The sequence below is a fragment of the Phascolarctos cinereus genome, unplaced genomic scaffold (assembly GCF_003287225.1).
Source record: "Phascolarctos cinereus isolate Bilbo 61053 unplaced genomic scaffold, phaCin_HiC Scaffold_4;HRSCAF=312, whole genome shotgun sequence".
NCBI lineage: Eukaryota > Metazoa > Chordata > Mammalia > Diprotodontia > Phascolarctidae > Phascolarctos > Phascolarctos cinereus.
This window is the reverse complement of record NW_027555847.1, coordinates 655,275,269-655,299,090: the sequence shown is the minus strand read 5'-3', so window position 1 is coordinate 655,299,090 and position 23,822 is coordinate 655,275,269. Positions and strand designations below refer to the sequence as shown.

At 46.4% G+C, this 23,822-nt stretch overlaps 1 protein-coding gene across 17 annotated transcripts in view; it reads right to left on the bottom strand.

Moving 5' to 3' along the window:
* The window catches only part of SCRIB (scribble planar cell polarity protein), a 69,444-nt gene that overhangs the window by 11,405 nt on the left and 34,217 nt on the right, over positions 1-23,822 (bottom strand). For 8 of the 17 annotated variants that reach the window (XM_020994779.2, XM_078153850.1, XM_078153856.1 and 5 more), the window contains 16 exons: positions 23,496-23,729; positions 21,904-22,014; positions 21,311-21,487; positions 21,029-21,145; positions 20,504-20,692; positions 18,659-18,769; positions 16,817-16,903; positions 11,809-11,868; positions 2,899-2,949; positions 2,449-2,490; positions 2,107-2,226; positions 1,431-1,544; positions 1,219-1,266; positions 949-1,108; positions 690-822; positions 57-143 (listed from right to left, as the gene is read on the bottom strand). In XM_020994779.2, coding sequence (XP_020850438.1) covers positions 57-143; positions 690-822; positions 949-1,108; positions 1,219-1,266; positions 1,431-1,544; positions 2,107-2,226; positions 2,449-2,490; positions 2,899-2,949; positions 11,809-11,868; positions 16,817-16,903; positions 18,659-18,769; positions 20,504-20,692; positions 21,029-21,145; positions 21,311-21,487; positions 21,904-22,014; positions 23,496-23,729 — 1,841 coding nt within the window. The remainder of the gene's footprint in view (positions 1-56; positions 144-689; positions 823-948; positions 1,109-1,218; positions 1,267-1,430; positions 1,545-2,106; positions 2,227-2,448; positions 2,491-2,898; positions 2,950-11,808; positions 11,869-16,816; positions 16,904-18,658; positions 18,770-20,503; positions 20,693-21,028; positions 21,146-21,310; positions 21,488-21,903; positions 22,015-23,495; positions 23,730-23,822) is intronic. The other 9 variants (XM_078153848.1, XM_078153854.1, XM_078153849.1 and 6 more) reach the window with 9 other exon arrangements.

The following is a 23,822-nucleotide window of genomic DNA, read 5'->3' as shown; positions in this document are numbered from 1 at the left end:
TTCCTGAGCCCATCTCCTTTCTTCCCTACTCTAGAACCTTTTATAGCCTTGCTTACCTCGCTGGGCAGTTGGGCCGTGGCTCTTGTTGGGAACCTTCTTCCAGTGAGTTCCTCTGGGAATTGGGGGGCTCAGTTTGAGGGAGGCTGGAAGGGTAAAGAGCACAATCTGTTACTACAGCTCAAGTCATCTCTGAGTTCTTTTCTTGTTGCTTGGGATAATGGTGAAGCCTCAAAGCACTAAACCTCTAGCAGAAGTCAATGAGCCACTTCTCGCCCTGGGCTGATCGGCCAGTGGTTGTGATAATCTACGAAGAACCTTTCAACTCCCAAAAGCACATCCCCTAGACATCCTCTCTGGTATACACAGACAAGAGTTAGTCCAACCTGAATTGTGGCCCCTTGTCTTGAACAAGGCATATATAATTCCCTCAAACAAGGACTGCAGAATATAGGTCCCTCACCACACTTCCTCCCAGCCACAAAAAGAGGGCTTTGCCAAATATGTAGAGTCCCGACCAAAGAAGCCTCAGATCAAAATCGTTACCGGTTTGCGAGACAAGTAGCAGGCAATGGTGACATGGGCGGCCTACTCTGGATTTTATGGGTTTAAGTCATCCTGCCAAACCCTAACTACCACGTCAATGTCTACTGGACTGATGTATTCCACAGGTGAAAGCCCTGGGCTCTCACCATCTCTTCTGTTCTCCCAGGGACTCCAGACCCTCCACTTGGGCAGGGGCAGGGGCAGTTGCTACAACTTCCTCTGCCTCCTCTTCTTCCTCTTCCTGAAGAAGTAGGGCCCGTTTCTGCTGTAGCTTCCGTGCTAGGGTGGAGGCAAGGAAGAGAACAACAAAAAGCTTCGGTGGACACTTCTAGACTACCTCCCACTCCAACCAATCTCCAAAATTAGACTTTATCCCAACTCCCTCCCCTCAATTCCTTCTCCTACCTTCCTCTTCCTTCATTTTCTTCAGGTCATCCTCACCAACCAGGGATACCCTCTTTGGTGGACCATCAGCCTGGGGAGGCCTCACCTCCAGCTCAAAGTATTTCTGTCTCTCACGGAAAGACAACTGTTCTGGGCTGGCAGCACTACCAGGAGATACCACCTGGGGAGAGGGGAAGAAGACATCCGATTCCAGCCACTACAGCACCCATTTAAATCTTCATCTCTCACCCACACCTTACATGCTCACCACCTCTCCATCTGCCCCCTCACCTCTGGGGAAACTTGGAGCCACTCTGGGCCTGGCCACTTGTGCAGCTCCTATTGGGAAAACCAGGTGGAGGGGAGGTGGGGAGTCAGTGGGAGGGGGTGCCCAATGAAAACTGGAAATAATTGGCTACTTCGGTGGGATTAGGAAGCTTTAAAGAGAGGGCAGAGGTAAAACTAGACTTAGTTCTGGAAGTTCCCCAAGGGTCAGGCCATACCTGAGCCTCTGTCAGAGGGTGGGGGAGGGGCACAGCTGCGAAAGTCCTGTAGGCCTGCTTAACATTGACAGGGAATTCACTGGGGGAGGGTGGGGATGGAGGACAGGTACGAGGCTGTGGAGGACAGGAGGACAGAGGAATAGGCAGAGTTGAACAGGGGTAAGGAAAAAGAAGAAAGAGGAAGAAGGTAATAAAAAGGAATACAGGAGTAGGAGAAGAAAGAGAAGGCAGAGGAAGAAAAAGACAGGATGAATAATAGGGCCATGAAAAACTGTTTCCTGAGCCCAAATCCATAGTCTGATTGAAGATTTTCTACAATGCCTCTCTCCATGCCCCCTGTAAGTCCTTCCCACAACACCTTACCCTCTCCAGCAAAGCTCATCTCCAGCTGCTTTGTCCTTAGAAAAATGACTCCTCTGATCTGGCCCTGTCTCTACCCCCAGTTTCCTCCACTTTCCAAACATTCCTAGTTAAAGCTCTAATCCTGTCTTCAAATCATGTTCTCCTCCTCTCTCTCCCCACCAACCTTCAACCCAGAACCAAATTCCCAAAGCAAATGTCTAGTTCTTCATGCATCTGTGCTAAGTAGGGGTAGAGAATGCAGAGGAAAACCTTCCTCCCTTAGCATGATGTCTCCCTTCCCCGACTGGCAGAGTGAGCTAGGGTGAAAACTTACGGAGCTGGGGCGGTAGGCCCGGGGCAAGGGTGAAGACTGGAAGGGGTTGGGGCTGTCTCTACCACCAGATGCAGTAGATCCCACTGGCCATGGCCGAGGTTGGATTACCCCAGGTTTAGTCTGTATGGGTGGTAGTGAGGAAGAAAAGAAAGGAGGGAGAAAAGAAAGGAGGGAGAAAGAGAAGTTGGAGTGAAAAGGAAAGGCTAGGAAGGGCAGCAGAGTATATGGTGGTGGGACACGGTTTGAGCAACAGAAGAATGTAATATAGGAAGAAAGTGGGGAGAAAGGGAAAAGGCATCCCCAAAGCCTAGGGGCAGGGCAGACGTCGGAAAGGACACTCACGGATTTGTGCTCCTCCTGGGAGGGCAGGAAGCTGATGGAGGCCTGAAACAAAGGAAGAATTGGTAGGCTTCTCCTCCTTCAACACGCCCCACCCCCCTCAAGCTAGCAGCCAAAAGTGCAGCCAGCTTGCTCCTCTCAGCTGTACCCTGTGCCCACCGGGCAAAGCTGGGGTGGGGAATCCCAAGTCACCTCTTCCTTGCCCTCCCCACAGCTCCACTAATAAAAGGGCTGGAAAGGGATCATATGAGGCTCAGAAGGGGGGCCCTGGCCTACCCCAAGACCTCAGGGGCCAAGCCCCAAAGCACATGCCTTGCTAGGAGCTCTTCCCAATCAAGTGCCAGAAGGAGAGAGAGGAAGACACACACACAGAGGCAGGGACAGAGAGGCACTGGAGACCATGTGGCAGAGGGAAGGCCAAGCAGAAGGAGCTGCAGCACATAGGACACTTACAAAGCGGGTCTCCCTGCCCACCAGGTGGAAGGGTCGGGGGGAGGCAGGTGGCTGAGGGCACCAGAAACAGGTACAGAGGGATCCATGGGAGAGAGAGGAAGAGATCAGAGGGGCCCCTCCCTATGAACCACAATGTCCCAACTAAGAGAGGCCAGAAAGTACAAAGTTATTTGGGAATTGTCTAACTGATCCTTGCTACTACCTGTTCAAGGTAGATCTTCAAGACTAATCTCAACTCAGCCTTTCTTAGGCTCTGCCTCCTAATGGCTTGCTTCACCCCCACCCTCCAGACCATCAGAACAACTCCCTCAAGCCAACCCCCCTGGTCCATCTCTCACACGGACACTTGGCGACTAGCTGGAGAGGCCACAATTGGCTTCCCTGTTACCTTAGATTAGGGGCACTCCCAAACATCCTTATTTCCCTTCAGAACCTGCTAGGGAGCTATAAAAATTTTGTTGCCCTCTCAAGAGAGCAACCTGAACATGGCCATCAAGGACTCACACTGAGGAAGACGGGAAATGTAAAACGGTTAGGAGAAAAAGGAATACTTATGAAACCAGAGCCCAGGAAAAGGCTCAAACGTTCAGGGTCTGGCTTAACTGCCAATAGGGGTCCTAAGGCTTGGGTTTTGGTAAGCAAGTGTATATTTCCCTTAGAACTACTCTCTGAAGGGACCAGAGGTTACTTAATCCAACTTCCTATCCATGGCAGAACACATTCCTGGCAGGTATAGAGCTAGTCTTCACTTGAAAAACTCCAGTGACAGGGAGTTCGTGACCCTACAAAGCAATCCATTCCATTTCTGCTGTAAATTTAAGAAGTTGCTCCTTATGTCAAACCAACCTCTACTCCTCAGGCACCTTCTGCTCCTGTTCTTAGCTCTCCAGGAAACAGCCTCTTTATGGTTGTATTACTGTTAATTACATCCCCTCCTCTCAGTTTGGGTCCCCCTCCCTGAATGAGGAAGCCTAATCTTTTTAGTTCATTTTCATATGATAAAACCCCCAACACAAAGCCAGTTCAACCAAGAGGATTCGTGCTTTGGATAAGGTTTGGGCTAGAGAACATCTGAGGTCTCTGACTTTATCACTGGGGTCATGTTAGCTGCCCCTTTCCCACTGTTCTGTCTCTAGTTAGGTGTGGTTGCCAGACTAGCAACCCACACTCCAGGAACAAATTTGTAAGTCTGGTCTCAATCCCTTCCTGAGAGGGCCTAGCTCTTTGCTGGCCATTTGGACCCATATGCCATAACTAAAAGTTTAATAACTCATCCCCAAATGTATCACTTTACACTAGCTATCTTGCCTCTCTCCGACCTCCTTATGACAGTTCTCACTACCATCCATTCCACTATCCATGAGTTCACAACCATCTCTACCCATGGAGGCCTTGATGTGTACTACTTCTCCCAAATAATTTATAAAAATGCTAAGAGGGACCAATCCTCACAGTAATCCTGAGGGATCCATCCCACTACTCACAACTATCCATCCAAAGATGTGCCCATTTACCCCTAGACTTTGCTTCTTTAGGGAAGGCTCTGTGACAGACAGCACATCTCCTACCCCTGGTGCCGTGACGTTCACCTTTGGTGTAGAATCTCATCAAAGGCTCTTGGAAAGTCTGCATGGATTATAGCCACTAGTTCCTGTCTTGTTCACATAACTGTTTAGCTTCAAGACAGGGTTAAGAGATCAGTCAGGAAAAGACATCTGAGTACCTCTGGCAAGGCCATCTGCAAGGACGGGTTCTGTATTTTGGTTGGTGGTTCCATAGTTTCATCCCTGAGTTGTTCCCCCCCCCCCAAACTTCTGACACTGATGTCACACAGTTGAGGGGATTTATTTTAGCTAAGTTAGATCTGGAATGAACCAGGCCCTTAGAACTGGTTGACATGAAACACAACCTAGCCGTTCACAAGGCATGTGGGGTGCAGGAAACTCCCTTACATCACCTTCACTAAAGTTAAACACAAAAATTTCAGTCAGGCCACCCCTTTTTAATTCCTAAGCCCACCTTGGGCAAAGGGTCAATACTAAGGGGTCTATTCCATAGATTTTCTAATTGGCTTCCTCCTTTTTCCAGCTAGTGCTATATAAAGTCTCCTTTTACTGGCTTTGGAGTTGCTTGTAAGGTCCTTTTCACACTTGCTGGCTTGATCTGTCCTGTCCTACTTAATTTAAGTTATCCTTTTCCTAATCCATCCTCTGAGACTCCTTCTCAACTTATTCTCTTCACTCGGATAACACGACATTCTATAAAGTGAACTTTTCTTCTTCAGGTGGCCTCTAATTTTGCCAATAGGTGTGTTCTTCCCCCGCCTAGTCTCTACATAGAACTCTGTCCTCAAGCTACCAGAGTAAGGTCTTTATAAATGGCCTTCTCCCATCTACCCAAGGTAGGGCCTCATAGACCTATTTATATACTTTGCTCTGCCCCTGCCTCCCCTATGGCTGCTATTGGTCTGACCCCTTTCAGCCACAAGTGTGGGTTTGATGTTAACTGCTTTACCTAAGGCAGTGTCAATGAATGGATTTCTTTTAGCCTGAGGCCTGACCTCAAGAACCACTTTAGCTTCTGACATTCCTCTCTACAGACAAGGTCACAGCATGTCCTCTCTACAGTCAATCATCTTTAAGGACAAAAAGCTGGTCCTTTATTGAACACTTGGTCCTTGTGCCTTTCCCGAATTATCCTTCCCATTACTTTCTACAGTCAAAGACTATTAGTTTCTGATCCCTAATGGGCTATACAAAGATTATTTTTTAATATGATGATAATTATTAAAGGCACAACTCAAGATATGTTTTTTCTATTAAGCCTTGCCTGATTAATCCCCAAGTAGATTTCCCACTTACTCTGAATGGTTCATTGTGGTATAGGGGAAAGAGGCCTGAGAGTAGGTTTCAACTCTCCTACTTACTGATATGTGTAAAGCTTAGACTTCAAGGCTGTTCTCTAAGTGTCTTCCTCACCTGTAAGAGGGATAATACTTGTGCTACCTACTTCTGCTGGTAAATGTTTAACAAATGACTCTGGGGAAAAAACTGTAGGCAGGGCTCACTTTTAGATTTAATCTGCATTATTAACATTTTCTCCATCATTTTATGTCTAGATGATCAACAAAACAATAAATCAAGTCCCAGTCTGTAACATTTGCCTACTTCCCAGATATAAGTACTCGAATTGAAAGTTTAACTATTGGCTCTTATGACTCAGGAGAAGTTGGCTCTAGCACACCCCTGACTACCTAACTATCAGAGACACAATGAGGACTGAGTGACTTAATGGCTATCAAGCGCTTAGTAAATTAAGCAATATAGAATATAAACCTCAACTACTTGTTCTTTTCATTCACTGACTTGTGGCCTTCAAACATCCCCTGGTGGTTCTCTACTTCACTGGCTCACAAAATTACACCATGTTCACAATCTTTGATTCTCTCTTTCTCTCTTTTTTTTTTTTGCGAGGCAACTGGAGTTAAGTGACTTCCCAGGGTCACACAACTAGTAAGTGTCAAGTGTTTGGTCCGAGACCAGATCTGAACTCAGGTCCTCCTCACTCCAGGGCCAGTGCTCTATCCACTGCACCTAGCTGCCCCACAATCTACAAATCTCAAATTCCATTCTTTCTTGTTATTTTGCCTGTCTTATTCATACATATTTTCTCTTTGTCCTTATGACCTTTGGTTCCCTTGACCTATTCTCCCAGTCCAACACCTCTTCCTTCTGGAGAATCTCTCCTCAAGTTAAAAAAGTACTTTTCTGTTTTTCCTCTTGCCTCTAGCTGTTCTCACCTTCTCTTATCCTCTGCCAAATCTCTTACAAGGCAGGTCTGCACTTGGCCCTCCTTTTTTTTTGGCCCTCTTCTTTTCTGAGGCAATCTCATTCACTCCCATAGATTCAATGACCATCTCTATGAAGGTAAACTCAAGGAACAACTCAAGATCTACCTCATTTATATTTGCCACTCTAACATTGATTCTGAGCTCTGAGTCTGTATTTATAACTGAAACACAGAAACTCAGCATTGGAAGAGGACTCAGAGATTATCCAGCCCAACCTATACATGAACAGGAATTTTCTCTACTACTTCTCCAACTGCTTGTTGGTGATCCAGCCTCTGTAGGCTGCTGCAGTAGATAAAAAGGTCTGACTTGGAGTCAGGAACACTCGAATTCAAATCCTGCCTCAGACACTTCTTAGCTGTAGGACTCTAGAAAAGTTATTTCTCTTTCAACCTCAATTTCCTCATCAGTAAAATGGGGATAATAATAGCACCTACCTACCTCACAAGGTTGTTATATGGCTCAAACAATATAGTGCCATATAAATGCTAGGTAATATTATTATTATCATTATTATCATTTAAAGATCTCAAGTGAAGAAACTGCCTATATAAGACATCTCCACCTATACCTAACCCAACATATTCCTTTTTACCCCCTAAAATTGTTCCTCCTTCCAACTTTACAATTTTTGTAACCATTCATGTTGAAAATCTTGGGGTACCTCTCTGACCCTCAGTTTATAAACTGAGGGGACAAACTCTATGTTATGTACATGTATCGTTCCTTTCAAAATTATGATCTTTGACTCCTCTCTTCCCCTTAACTCTCAATTCCAATCAATTACCCAAATCTGCCAATTCTATCTTTTTAACCCCTCTTGAATCCATTTTGATTTTCCCTATTTCCACTGCCACCATCCTGGGTAAAGGTCCTCATTACTATCTATGTAGTATTGCCTCCCAGTAGCTCTTCCTGCCTCTACTCTATGTCCCTCCTTTCCCCTCCCCAATCCATCCTTCATTATTGCTACCAGCCTTATCTTTTTTGTGCATAGATATAATTAGAACATTTCCTCCTTAATCCAATTGAACATTTATTATTTAAACACATAATATGTTCAAGATAGTACTAAGTACTTGATACAAAGAGAAAAAAAAACAAACAAATCTCATCCATCTCAAGGAATTCTACAGCACATTAAAATCTTCAATGGCTTCCAACTGCCTATTAAGTAACAGTCAAACTCATTTGTCATAGAAGGTGGCGGGTGCCAGGCAACTCAAATCACCACCACTTTGACCACCAACTCCCCTTAGACCATACTGGACCCTGAAACCCAACAGCCTTGGGAAGATGAGTATCATTCAAACCACCAGATCCGCTTCCAACCCATTCCTGGATTCGATCACTGACAGAAGAAATCATTACTGAGAAGGGGTCCAGCTTCCTTATCACTCCCAGGAACCAGCCTGGCCATCAGAGCCATCATCTAGCAAAATAACTCTTGTGGAGAAGGGGATAGCCATCTGCACCAACTACCAACCAACTCACGTGGCAAGCAAGCCAAAACATTACCACTCCCTTGGCCACCATCTTGCCCTCTACTGCATATTCCCAGTTATTCTGTATAGAGGGCATCCTAAAAGCCTTAGTGCAGTTAAAGGACTTTTGGGACACACTGTATATCTTATCTCTAACAGAGTTGTTTGCATAGTGTTTCCCCCATTAGACTGGGAACTTCTTGAGAGCACAGACTGGTTTTTTTGCCTTTTTTGTTATCTCCAGCACTTAACACAGTTCCTGAAACACTACACTGTACTTACTAAACGACTGTTGATTGACTGAACCCAAGAACCTTGGGAATTGCAAAGCTTCTATCCCTATGTCTGCTGTCATCATCCTGGGAAACAACCCCTCTGGAGACGCAGATGGGCAGCTGCTCCTGCAGATGCTACAGCCACAGCTACTGAAGACCCTGAAAGGAAAGCTCCTGCCACGAAAGCCCTGGTGCTGTCAAATGGTTTAGCATTAGAACCTGACAGGATTTAAGGCATGACCATTTGTCGTACCTCACGGACCAGGGGACCTCTCCATCTGATCTGCAGCTGAAACCTTCCATGTGTGCTGTCTCCCCATTAGAATCAGCTCCCTGAGAGCAGAGACTGTCTTACTTTTCTATTTGTATCCTCAGTGATTAGCATAGTGCTGTGCACACAATAAATGCCTCACTCATTCATTCATTCAAGACCCTTTGAAATCTTATGCCAAGCTATTCTTTCAACAGTCTCTCCTATTACTTTTCTGTACATTATATGCTGATGTCACCTCTTTGCAGATGACTTCCAGATCTCAATTTCCAGCCCTTGTCTCTCTCCTGAACTCCAATCTCTCATCATTAGTTGCCTCCTACATATTTTGAACTGGGTATCCTCTAGGGAGTCAGGTTTAAATGTGGCGTCTGTCACTTGGGCCCTCTCTGGGTCTTTCCTTGTCTATTCAATCTAGGGCTAGCCTACAGGAACTCTGAGGACCCTTCGAAGCTCAGCTCAAGTACCCCCTCCTCTCGATTCCCTCAGCTGTTAATCTCCCCACTCATCTCCCTAATACTGTGTATTCTGCATATAGCCAGCATTTGATTATTGCAAACATGTTCTATTCTACCAGTACCATGTAGGGCGGGGATTGCCTCACTTTTCTAGCTGTACCTCCTGCACTGGCATATAGCAAGCACTGGTTGATTAATCCTATAATCCCAGTAAGCTGGACTACTTTCTTATTCACCAAACATGCCCTGTATTTTCCCACCTCGAGGTTTATGCCTACACTGTTCCCTATGCCTATGCAGCCAGTTCTCACTTAATATAAGTGGATCATTCTGCAGACCTTCCCCTCCCCTAATGGGACTGTGTGTGCCTTCCCCTCTCCCCACTGAAGCAGTTTCTGCAGGCCTGCAAAGGTGCTGCTGTCACAGCTGCCATTGTTGTCCCTGCCACTACCTGCCAGGAGCAGGAGCTGGAGGCTAGGCCTGGGGTAGGACTCTGCCACTAGCCTGCTAGGGAGGCAAATTTGCATAAAGAATTCTGAAAGAAATCTGCATTCCAAAAAAAAACACTATGTTACTTTACTGTACAGTACTGTGTACTCTCTCTCTCTCTCTCTCTCTCCCCACTCTTGGCCCTTGGCTTGGTGCTCCACAGCTTCTCCCCCTTCCCCCTCACCAATAAAAAAAACACCTCTCCACATGAAAGCAGAACCACCACCACCACTGCAGGGGTCCAGCACAGAGACAGTAGACCTTTCCTGACATCTGCTTACCCACCCTCATGTCTGCCTTCTGTCAGTCAGCCTTCTGGTACCACATGTCTGTCCTCAACCCCTACATGTCCCTTGAACTGTGTTATAGCCTCCTTTCTGCCTTCCTCCCTCCTACCCTTCCCCACCTCCATGGGCAAATTCACTTTATGTAAAAAGGGCTCTAAGTAAAACAAAGACTATCGATGATGTCCCATATCCTTTGCCTACTGAATCCCTGACCCATTGAAATGCCACCTCTTCCAGAAGAACTTCCTTGATCTCCCCATTGGCAACAATGTTCTTCAAACTGCATACAGCATTTTGTACTTTTCTAATAAACTTTTCACGAAGTACCTATCTAACCAATTCCCATCAGTCTCCTTTACCATCCTCCACCCCAAAAGTTCTTTCCTGGACCCTCCTCTGTTTATATATTCTCTCTACCTCAGTGGTCTCATCAATTTCCATGAATTCAATTGCCATCTTGATACAGAGGATTCCTAGATCTATATGTCTAGCTCTTATCTCTCTCCTGGACTGCACCCCTAAGTCACCAATTACTTGTTGAATATCTCCTAATTGGAGATTAAATTAAATTGCACCATGGGCATTTTAAGCTTAACGTATTTAAAATGAAACTCATCAACTTCCTCCGCTAACCCAGCCTTTACAAACTTCTCCATTCCTAGGAGCAGCACCATTCTTCCAGTTACACAAGTGTGCAATGAAGTGAGCCTTAACTCTCCCCTCCTCCCCCTATACCTAACCAGCTGCCACACCTTGTTAATTCTGTCTCCATAACACTTCTCATATTTATTGTTCTCTAGCCCCACATATGGCCACCACCCTTGTTGAGACCCTTATAATAGCCTCGTTGGTCTCCCTGCTTCCAGTACTCCCCTTTGACCTACTCTCCACAGAACTGCCAAAACAGTCTCACTGAAACACAAGTCAGCATATCGTCCTCCTCTGCTCAAAAGTCTCCGGTGGCTCCCTACTGCTTCTGGAATAAAACAGAATCCTCAACCTGCCACATAAAGACCATCTCCATCAGGTGCCTCTAGCCTACCTTTCAAGCCACTGCATACTGTTCCCCTTCACATACTCCATGCTCCAGACAAACTGGCCAAGTCAATATTCACTGAACTTGGCCATCCATCTCCCGACTCCGCGCCTTTGCAGACTGTCCCCAGTGCTTGGAATGGACTCTCTCTTCCCCTTCACCATTCAGAACCCCTAAGGCCCAGCTCAGGGGCTGCCCCTGGTATGCCCAGGTTGTTAGTGCTCCCAACTCCTCAAATTACCTTGCAGTGACTTCTCTTTGGTCTCTCTATGTAGGGTGGCTTGTGCATACAGCCTTGACATTGTCAATGCTTCACAGGTGTTTGTGGAAATGACATGAAGACTGTGCCTTTTCAGGACCTGTGCTTGTCTCAGCCTTCCGAACTGTGAGTGACTGCATGAGAGCAGGGCCCCTGCCTTACCTAACCTCTTTATCTCCCCAATACCACAGCCCAGTGTTCTGCACACAGTAGGCCCTCAGTACAGGCATGCTGAAGGGAGTTTCACAAGTGTGGGCAACTAGAAGTTACTTAACGCCTGTTCTGTCATTTCAATCACATCAGGATTTCCTGAAGCGAAAGGGAGTAGGTCTCTGCCATCACACCCAGGGCTCCTGAAGAGCGAGGGGTCTTGATTAAAGATGTGTTCAACTGACAGACCCTAGTGAGGAAAAAAGATTCTCCTGCCAGGCCCTCCCTCCCATTACTGTAGACTCTTCACTCCAATATTGTCTCCTGGTCTCATCCCCCAGTGAAACTCACCTGTTGGCTACTAGGAGAGCGGGGGACATCAAGAGGGTTTCCTATGGCCCCTGGAGAAACCTAGAAGAGAAAAGGAGACCAGGTGGTGAGGTGATGGAGGGGGAAAAGAGAGACAGCAGGATGGACACACAGATAGTGATTATAATTTTGTCAGGTCCGTAGGGGATATGTCTATGCGTATATATAAATGTATACGCATATATCAATATATGTCTTTATGCATATGGAGTTAAAAGGCTAGGACACAGAAAAGTATAGGAAGCTGGAGGGGGTGAAGGGTCAAGAGTAGGCTGTGATTTCGGGATGGAACAGAAAAGGCTTTAAGTACCCTCCCTAGATGTCCTCATAGGTAATACAGAAACAAATGAACAGGAGGAAAACGATACTGTGAGACCTACAGATGAGGGAAGGTGTTGGGAGGTCATAGCTAGAGTCCCCCAGTTTTTCTCCTTCCTCCAGCCCCTTTTCTAGGGCTGGAAATTAGGGATCACAATTAGTGCCTCTTACACTCACCCTAGTCCCCAGCCCAAGTTCCCAGGTTAGTCTCCATGACACAGTTATTGGGGTAAGGGTGAAGGTCCCGCTTGCCTTGGGGATGCAGAGGCTGGTCTTCAGCACCCCTCCCTGGCCATATCCCAGGGGAGGGCCCCCTAGGCATGATGTTCCCCGGTTGGCCAGCACAAAAGGGTTCTCCCCAAACGGAATTGACTTGGAATCCACCAGGCTCTCCCCCTCCCCCAAGGGCTCTTCAGGACTTCTTGGGGAGGCACCCATGACTGGGGTAAACCCAGTGGGGCCCTTGTTAGGTTGGGTCAAGGCTGAGACCTCTGAGCTGCCCTCAGCTCTGTGCAGGCCTGCTGGGGCTTTGTCCATCGCGCTGGGCTTGGGCTCCCAGAGACTGTCACGCAGGAGAGAGGAAAACTGGAGCTTCACATGAGAGAGAGAGATGGAAGACAGACCGACAGAGATGGGACACACAGAAAAGGAGAACAAGTGAGGAAGAGAGATGGAAGAAGAGATGAGGAAAGATGATGGACACAGCGCAAATAAGGCCCAAAACAATGCTCCCTTCCCCTGGTATCAGTCCCCTGATTCAGCCAGCCTAGCAGCCTACCTCTGTCCAGGTTATCAAGAGACGGTTTGGAAAGACCATGGTTAACCTTCAACATATTGTTTTTGAAGGTTAGAGACATCTAAAGTCTTCTCCACTGGACCCTGGAACTCAATGATTTGTCAAAATTCTATTTTAATCTATATTTCTGGCTTGGTTCAACTTCTGGGGCTACTACCTGTTATAAGACTTTTTTGTTTTATGTCCTACCTAAGTCCCTCTCCCAGGCTCCCATAATCTACTGTCTGCATTCTGATCCATTAGTTCATGTTTACTCTATTTATTTTAGGAATTTAATGACTTGTAACTTGTTCTTTCTTAGCCTTCAACTTCCCAAAATAAAAAGGCTTGGGCTTTTCACCTTGTCTTCAACAATCTTCCCTCATTCCTATTCTCTTGTCCTTTTCTGAACCTTCTTTGGCCTTGTTATGTCTTGAATGATGTCTACCAATCAGACCTGCACTTTGGGCTATATGAGGATGAGGAGGTGAACATTAGCACTCCTATTCCCAGCCCTTGCTGACACTGGCAACCTAACCACTACATTCTTAGCACATGTCCTCAGGGGAAAGCTGCAAAACTGGAAGGATCTGTAAAGGCCATCCAAGACCTGAACAAGAATCTGTTAGAGAACAGATTTCAGTCTACGATGATTTTTAGGTCCTTCTCCTGTGAGAGCTCAAAGTCCAGAAGCCTGGAGTTTGAATGCCTTCTTCCCAAACATCACTCTACATTTGCTCACACTAACACTCCCCTGTCCCCATCTTCAGCTTCAAGAGTTCTCAGTGCAGTTATTAGAGCAACATTTCACTCTCTACCAGAGCTATGAATCATTTGAAATCCTGGCTATTTCAGTGTACAGTTTCTCTTCTGGATAATTTTTTAAAATGTTAGCTAGGATCTATTCTTGAACACCCATCTCTGGAAGACCTTCCCCACTAACCACAGTTCTCCATCTATGGACATACAAGTTTTAAAAACAACACCTCTTTTACGTTACTGCCTTTGGAGGCTTTGAGCCTTCACTATAACAGCTGACTTAAATTATCGCATAAATAACAATGGGCCATGAAAAAAATTTTTCTATGACTAAAAATGTACATTCATTAAAAAAAAAAAAGACCAAGTATGTCTGGTTCTGTCCTCCCCTTGTTGGGCCCTGGACAGCTGCCTGTCTTGTCTCTCTGGCATCCTGGCTCCAAGCATCATCTCCAGCAGGAGGCGTGCTGGCTATGTGCCAGGCCTCCTGAACAGTGCATGTTTTGTCAGGACACATTACACATTTTCAACAAGCCTTCCCCAATTTCACCCTTGAATTCCTTTGAAACTTTCCAATGCCTGTCCAGGAGAATTTCCTGATATCTAATGTGTTAATCAGGTCTAGAATATGGTGCACAGTTACCACTGCCTGATCTATTGCTGCTGACTCAGCTGCTCTTCTAAAAGGCAGTTTAGAAGGAAGACTCTCCCTGATACCTTCCCTCAGTAAAGACCAAGACACAGATGTGATTGAGCCTGCTGTAGGAAATCTCCTTTCCCACTCATGAGCCCACCTTGGACAGTACTCCCCAAATGGCCTGTTTCAAATCTCTTGATGGCTTCTTCCTTTTGATCAGCTTATTTATGGACCCTCTTTCTGATGGCTTTGGGGTCCTGTGCAAGGTCCTCCTCAAAATCTTTGTGTTATTACCACCAGGAAACATGGAAAAAGGGATAAGTAGGATAAAGGACAGGGAAGAGAAAGGAATGGGAGAAAATGATCAAAGGAAAGAAGGAATGAGTTTAAGAAGGGAGATAAGGGAATAGCACAGAAAGATTGGGAAAAAGAAAAGAGGAATATTGAGGGAGAATGGGAAATATATAGGATCAGGAAGAGTGATGGGAGGCGGTTAGTACCAAAATTAAATCCCTACCTTCTTTGCTCTAGAAGGCATCAGAACCTTGCTTATGTCCCCTGTACACTTCCCACTTTTCCCTCTTCCTTTCATGCATCTTCTTTTACAACCCACCTGCACCCTACTGCACAGGTACCCACAAAATCCTTCCCCAAACTAAGTCTCAGCAGAGCCCCCCAACAGAGCTGTAGTCTCCTCACCTCCTCTGGAGAACACTGGTCTCCAGGACTAGAACTGCCCTGGGCTACACCCCTTTCACCAGCCCTTCAACATTCCTGAGGGTCCTGGGCTTCCCAGCTGTTGGCCTGCCCTTGGTCACACCCACCCAGCTGGCTATTTTTATCTGCTGGGGGGAGGGGAGAGGAAAAAAATGAGGAGGGAACTGAGCTGTAGGAGAAACCCTATATGGAAGGAGAGGCATTGAGAACTGAGGAAAAGATTAATGGACAAGGCCACATTTGGGAAAATGGGGGTAAAAACCCATAACATTTAATACCACCAACTCTTCTTGAAACCTTTTCTCTTCAATCTCTATAATATACTGTCCTAGCTTTCTCTGACCCCCTCTGTCTCCTCTTTTCCTGATACATCTTTCTTCTTTCAACATCTAGGTCAGATTAGGACATATGGTCACATCCTAAAAGTCTCTAACCCTCTGCTCTTCTCTCAACTTTTACCCTTAGCAAGTAATTCACCATTATATATCACTAGCCATGACCACTCTTCTCAATGCCAAGGCCACTGCATAGCTTAGTTGCTCCAGCAAATCTAGTTATCAAATTTCTTCCTAACTTGCCATTTCTGTTTTCAGTGTATGCTAAACTGAAAACATCAGGGTCCCATGGGCTAACGCTGTCAGGAGTTCTTTCTGACTTCTCCTTAGGATCACAGGTTTAGAACTGAATGGGAGGTCAAGGGACCTGCTTGCCTATGGCCACAGTTAGTGAGGAAGAGAGCTAGGGACTGAGCCAAGCCAAGAAGGTGGCCTTCTACACCACTACACCAGTCACCAAGGTCTCCACAGTATTTGTAACATTCATCTCTTCACCATTTATCTCTCTACCAAGTTTAAGGGACCTCCAGGAAAATGACTCAATCTTATCTCACCTGGCACATCCCTACTGTTGGTTCCAGTGCTCCACATACTATATACAGGTGTTCTACATACAGGTATTTATTATAAGTTTATTGCTGCTGTACCCTCAGGGAACCCCTATCAGTGCCTCTAACCCAGGCCACGGTATTAGCCTTCTAACCAGCCCCCTAACTCCAGTTTTCCTCCTTCCCAATCCATTTAAAAATAAATATTTTTACCAGACCACATCTGGTTAGAGCATCTATAATCAATCAACTAATATGTTACATATGCCCAGTGTGTGACTGGGCTCCCTATTGCCTATCACAGATCAAATCCATATCCTTTCTCATCCTGGCATTTAAAGCCACTGGCAACCTGGGCCCAACCTACCCTTCTGGATATCTCTCCTCCCTGCCTCATACTCAACTTCAGCTGGACAGTTTCCTCCTTGTGTCTTGAACTTGCCCTGTGGACTCCTGACCTTACCTTTGCTCATATTACTCCTCCAGCTTGGACAATCCTTCCTACTTCTAGCCATCTTATATCCTACCTATCCTTTAAAGCCCGACTCAAGCTTATTTCCACTCAGAAGCCTTTCCTAACTGGTTCTCCCAAACTCTTTGCAGCCCCTTAGCACTCACGAACATCATCCATCCCCTACTCTATCACACTTCCTATTCACCCACATACAGCTCACTGTAGAATTTAGGGAAAGGAAAAGATGAAGAAAGGGGGGGAGAGGAAGGAAGATAAAGACAGGGAGAGGGAAAAAGGAAGGAGACATGGGGAGAGAGAGGAAGAAGGAAAGAGGGAGGAGAGATACAGAGGGGAAGAGAGGGAGGGGGAGAGAGAAGACAGAGAGACAGAGAGAGAGAGAGAGCGCATGAGCACAAGTGAAAAGAAGAAGGAACAGTAACCACTCACCCTAGAATTGATTCTCTGGATACTGCTGCTCCCAGGCAAAGCAGCCAGGGTTCGGTAATCCAGCCTCAGAGGTTCTGGACTAAGAGTCTGCAAGAAAATCCAAAAAAAATATACCTGTGAAAAGGAGCATGTGTCTATATGAGAAGGAACATGTAACACTGACCAGAATGATAAGAAGCTTAGAAACCTTGCAGTCGGAAGATTAAGGCAAAGGGGATGCTTGTGCACATGGGTTTCCCCAAAAGGGAAGTTCCTTGAAAGCAGAGGCTATTTCAGTCTTGTCTTAATATGCCCAGACCTAGTATAATAGTTTTCTTGGAGCGAGTGCTTAGCAAATGTTTATTGAATTTAACTGAGAAGACTTGGTGGAGGTGAGGGTGTGTATGCATGACTGTTGTCTTCAAGTATTTGGTGAACTACCACACTAAAGAGAGGTTAGAATTGCTCTGTTTGGCCTCTGAAGAATTAGGAGAAATAAGGAGAAGTTAAAGAGTTTAATTCAATAAAGGAAAGAACTTCCTAACAATTAGAGCCATTCAAAAATGGAATCAAGGCTACCTTATAGGCTAGTTAGTTCCTCCACTCCTGGAGGTCACCAAATAGAAGCTGGATGACCACTTGTCAGTAATGCAGTCAAAGGAATTCCTTTCGGGTAAGAGTTGGATGCTATATCTTCCAGAGTCCATTTCAACTATGAAATTCTATGGTTCCAGAGATCTTTTTATAACATATGTAGGTATGTAAACAATGTTCATGAGTGTATGTATGTGTGAAGGTTGGGGGCCCAGGAACAGATCAGAATTTCTAGGAAGTTTTAGAGAGAACTGGCATTAATCTTTGGCCAAGGGCTAGCTGGTGTCTCCAGGACACAGGATACATGTGAATGAATCTACTGAAAAAAAAAAAAACAGAAAGCAAGATCTCAGATGGAGAGACAGTTAGCGGACAAATAAGCAGGAAGAATTATGGGACAGACCCACAGATGCGACACAAAAGACTGAGGAATCTCTCATTCTTAGCACATGCTCTCTCTCACTCCTCTCTCCCCTCCACCACACACACAGACACACACACACACACACATATATATATATATATGCATGTTTCCTCTTCCTCAAAAGTCTACAAGGCCACTTCTTTTGCCTATTTCCTACCTACAGGTTCCTGTACCAATCCATGGCCACAGGATTTAGGCAGGAAGGGCATGAGAACAGGGGGGAAGACAAAAAGACTGGAAGCCATGAGAAAGGGCAGAGCCTACAACAGCTATTCCTTGTCACCTGTAGCCCTTTGTGTGTGTTTGTGTGTGTATGTGTGTGTGAAAGAGAGAGAGAGAGAGAGAGAGAGAGAGAGAAGGTGGAGGAGGGAAGGGGAGAGGAGGAAGGGGGGAAGAAGAGGAAGGGAGAAGGGGAGAGAGAGAGGAGAGAGAAGAGGGAAGAAGGGGGAGAGAGAGAGAGAGTCAGACAGACACAAACTAGAGGTCAAGGGAGAGGAACTAAGCTTGTGATTAGGTGGCTCAACATGCCCCAAACCAGCACTGACCATTTAAGCCAATACATTAGAAGGCTGAGGGAAAGGGTAATAAGAAGGGTAGGGAGGAGGGTGAAGAAGTTTCCTTCCCAAATAGCCTTGAGGATTTCACCTGTATCCACTGTGCTCATCACTGATTCCAAGTTTTCTTTTTTGAGTATCTGTCTTCTAAGAGCAGCCGTATGGATAACAACTAAACTCTGGCCCAATACTCACCAACTCTTCAGGAAACCTCCTCACTCATGTCAGTCAGTGGGAGGAAGTGGGCCACCCAAAGAACCCTGGGGAGGGTTGACTGTAGGGCACACTGACCTTGTCCAGGTCTTCAGGGCTCACATCTCGGTCAATGGATGAGATGCTCTCCAGGCTGTTTTTGCGCCCAACACCAGCAGCAAAGGGGTTGGCAATGACACCTGGGGACAACTAGGAGAGGAGAAAGTAAAAAGTAAAGAAAGGGCATGTGAGGACCCAGCTCCGGGAAGGGAGTCTGGTTTGTGACTGACCTCAAGTCAAAGCAGTTACTACACATGGATGTATTACTACAAGTGTGTCAACTCTGAGGAGGGCTGCCTTGTATACCAGGTTAATTTTGATACCTTAAAATGTCCAGTCCTAATTAAGAAAAAAACGAAGACAAAAACAAAACCTCACTGCTATAGCACTATTACATTAAGAAAGCACTCATGACTACTCTCTGAGGTAGGTAATTCAAGCATCACCCCCATTTTGCAGATCACAGGTTTAGTGTCTTGCCTAGGATCTCATGAAGTCGATAAGCAGCCCCCAGAATTCAAACTTAGGTCTCTCCTGACACCATGCCCATTCTGGACAGGGGCTCATAGGCCTCCCCAAACTGGACAGGGGGCCCTGACACAACCAAGGTTAGGAAGCTCAACTCTTCGATTTTACAGAGGAAGAAACTGAGACCCACCTAGCTCCAGGTTACAAAGCACACTGTGTCAGAGCTGAGCCTGAGTCCTAGGGCCAGGTGCCTCTCTGAAGCCTTTCACCCCACTTACATGCAGCCTGTGGGTGTGTTAGTGTACTTCTTCTACATGTGCACACAAGGAAAGAAGCTTTCTGAGGGAAGGGCTCTGGAGCCTAGACCGTCTGGCACAGTGTCTTGTACATAGCAGACGCTTAGTAGTGTTCAATTCGAATTTGGTGATAGGAATGACTTCAACAGCAGGAGAACCTCCCAGAGCTACCGAAATACCTTCTGAGGCTGAGGACAGCCCAAGGGTGCTTAGCTCAGCCAACACCAAACAAGAATCAAGCCCAAACTCCTCCTTTTCTGTCACCCCATATATCCATGCAGTTACTATGTCTTTCCAATACTACTCCATAACACTTTCCACTTCCGTCTCCTTCTCTCCACTGGGTCCAGGCCTTCATCACCCCTCACCTCAATTCCTGCAACACCATCTGAACTGGGCTCTTGGTTTCCACTCTTTCCTCTTTTTAAATTCAGTCTCCCACAGTAAACTTCCTGACTGCGACAGCCCTGGCCTCACCCATCAGGGGCTTTCTCTCCTTTAAGATAAAATACAAATTCTTCACCTTGGTATTTACAAGTCCTTCACAATCTGGCTCCAGTCTACCTTTCTAGAAATTACCCTTTATTTCAAAATGGTCTAGTCTAATATTAGGGATCACTGGAAGCCTAACACTTGTGCAAGTAAATTGGAATCTGAATCAGTGAATGGGCAGGCACCTGGGCTATCAATTAACAGTATGGAACACTATATATGTTGAGGGAGGGACACTGGACCTGTGCCTATCTCATAAGCAAGTTGGGGGCTGCTGATTGTGAGGATTTCGAGGACTGTTTGGAGGCTCACTAAGTAAGTAGCTGCCAGACGTATTCTTTCCCCTGTTTTACAGATGAAAGATGGAGGCTCCTCAGAGAGGTTAAATGACCTGGCCATGCCACTTGGTCAGGTCCCCCCTAAGACCAAGGAGCCTCCTCTTTATCCTGGCACCTTTTGCCACTTTACTCTCCTAACCAACCTTCTCAGGCCCTCCAGGGGTTTTCTCCCCCATTCAAACAAACTCCCTGCAGGTAGGGACTTTTGCATCTATACTCAGTACTTAACACAGCTTAGTACACAGATTAATAAAAATCCTCCCTCCCAAGTCACCGGCTGGGTGACTGACCTCAAGGGCTGCAGCAGCGACAGGGTCAAAGCCATCACAGACGAGCACTGTGAGGGTGTCTCCAACACCACGAAGTAGCTGCACTGCTTCAGTGTGTGTCAGGCCCAACAGGCTCTGCTGATTCACCTCGAGAAGCCGCATCCCCACACGAAGACGGCCATCTCGCCCAGCTGCACCTGCTGGGCTCACCTAAGAGACAAAAGTTAATTGAAAGGGTAAGAATAGAGGTTAGGGATATCAGGAAGATGAAGGGAAAACCCAGCAGACTGCCAAGTGTGAGGGTCAATGCAAAAATGTTACAGCACATGACATCGGGGGAAAGTGTCCGGCTCTGACATTAGGGAGCACAGGGCAGGAAACATCAATGTAAGAAGCAGATCTTGGGGGTGAAAGGGGACTCAGAGTAGATATAATTGAAGGTGGAAGGGGAACCTTCCTCTAGGGTTGGGTGGGAAAGGGCAGGGTAAGAAATCTTGGAGACATTTGTTTTGGCGGAAGATCTCTCTAGGGTCCAGCAGTTCTCACCTTGGAGATGAAGACACCTTCATCAGTGGGATCAAAGGGGTTCCCAGCATGACCTTTGGCCCCACCTCGTATGCTGATCCCCAGCTTCTCCCCAGGGGCCTTTTCAATGCAGATCTCCTAAAGGCAGTAGGGGTGAAAAAACAGAAGCCAAAGAAGCCATCTGTCACCATCTGAAGGTAGCTCCTATACTACCACATCTCTCCAATCCCAAAAAATCTTCCTTTTACCCTCAAACTCAGCCCTCTGCCCTTGGTCCATTATAGCCTGGTTGAAGATACATACCTTCATGCCTGGTGGGGGAGGATCCCTCCGCACCAGCAGACACAACTCAGGGCTAGGGCTGAGTAAGGCATTCACAGCTTCCTGGTGTGTAGCCCCTCGAACATCTTGCCCATTCACTGCCAGAATTCGATCACCCACACGCAGCCCACTTCTAGCAGCCAATCCCCGAGGAAGCACCTGGCAGAAACAATACTAGAGGTACAGGGCAGTACAGGAAGTCCAAAGGGATAGGACAGCCAGAGAGAATCGGATGACAGAAACTAAGAAGAGGAAAGACACTTGCACAGGTCTGGCTGAATAATGGAGTATCAAATGGCATGTGCTGGCTTTTTTGGACCTTCTTTACTCTAGGCCTTAGTTTCTAGACATTCTATTTCTTCAGTGATCCCACATTCAAACATCCCTCAACCCAGGCAATGTACAACCCTACTCACAGCACATATATCTACCATTTGCAAGCACTGTCCTCACTGACAAGCCTGTATGGGGTAGTGGGGTGTTTCTGACAGGGAAGGGAGCTGAGATTCATCCCCATTTCCCACAGACACAACTTGCTCCCTTCCCCCCATCCCCCCAGCCCCCAGTCCCACTACCTTAGAGATGAACACACCAGGCTCCTGGATCCCAAATGGGTGGCTGGAATGGTCAGAGCCTCCAACAATACTCAGCCCCAGAGGCCCACCAGCCTTCACCAGGCAAATTTCCTGGAGATATTGAAGGGGCAATGAAGAAGTGTGATAGGATAGTTATGGAAGACTGTGGCTACTGGGTCATAGATGGGGACTTGTCTTGGAGAAAATAACACAAAAGACGGGTAGGGTTCACATACTCAATAAAAACTCACATCTTTGTAGCACTTTTATAGAAACAAAGTGCTTAATGCAGATTACTAAGTGTAAGCTTTTTTCTGGATAGGGAAAAATAAGCAAGATTATTTATAAATAATCTGGCAGAGAGACTGCACAATACAACCTCCAAGGCTGTAGATGACAATAACCTGTTCTAAGTGAAATGTTAACCCAGTAGAGATAAACATCAACTTTTGAAGTTAGGCAAAAGAGTGTAAGAGAGGCAAAGAAACCTCAATTTGGTCCAGTGTAGGGTAAAGTATCTGGGGATATCATCCAACCTACTTATAAGATGAAAAGACTCTACTCTTTGTGAAAAGAGGGACCTCAGGAGCCACTGGAAACTTCTGGCTATAGTGAACTGGAAAGGCTCATAGAGACCATCCAGTTCATTCTTCTCAATGAAGAGAGAAGGAGCCTGAAATGAGCAACTTGCTCAAGGCTTCTGAGCTAGTTAGTAGTAGTTTCAAGATTATGCCTTCCAATCCTCCGTCTGGGACTGTTTTCCCAAGACTCAGCCCACTGGACTGGTAGATCAAAAATGCTGGGCACTACGAGGAAGTGACAGAGAACAGATGTATCCTCTGCCCTTCATACACCAGGGATTCTGTGGGCAGGTCTAGCTTCTCACCCTCAAGGAAAACACAAGAGGGCCACCTGAGACAGTCCCAAGGACAGCTAAAGTGATTTAGGCATCACAGAGGGAAAGGGTGGGTAGAACAGAAGGATGCTGGGTATGACAAGAAAGTATGGAGACAGATTGAAGATCTTGACCCTTTCAATCTCAAAAGACCAAAGCTAAGAGTGCATCCAGGTCTATAAAAATCTGAAGGCCAGGGAGAAACAGTTCATTCATCAAATTCCAGACATTAGGACCATGCCTTTTGGTGTGTGATGGGAGGCAGATTTTGGGTCAAACAACAGGAAGACCTATATCACACACCAGAGAGTAAACTTGTGGAACTAATATACTGAGTATTGCTACCAGTTGAAAATAGAGATTCGAAAACTTTAAATAAATCCCTAGATCACTGTGAATTATTAAACAGAGCAAGAGATATGTGGCAACATCTTTGACATAGGTGGGGATGTGAGAACAAGCCTCCCCAGGCTTTAAGAGACAAAATCCTGGTCTAAGGGATGATCCTAGGAGGTTTAAAAAATTTTTTCATAGGATAGAGAGGAAGGTATAATGGACCTCCTTAGTGGGACAGGTGAAGGGGAAACATCAGGCAAGGGGAAGTGGGAGGAAAACAGAAAATAAGCTGTGTGTGGGGGGAAATGAAGGCAGGTGGGGACTGGGGGACAAAGAAGGGGGAGGGTTGGGGGCTTCTCACCTCCACAGGATATGGTCCTTCTAGAGTGGTGGCCATGAGGCTAGGAGGGGGCCCAGGCTCCCCAATTGCCATGGGTGTGACAGGGCTGGGGGGTAGAGGGGAGCTGAGTGGTGGGGCAGGGGTGAGAGGCCCATCAGCCTCTCGTTCCAGCAGCAGCGTGATGGTGGGGGAGGCAGCAGTAAGCAGTGCGACTGCCTGGTCATGCCTGGCCTCTGTCATGTCTACCCCATTGATCTGGAAGAATTGCCCCCCAGGAACAGAGATCAGGGACCAGAGAAGCAAGACAGCTATCCCTGACCCCCTGTCCCTGTACAAGGGCCAGAACAG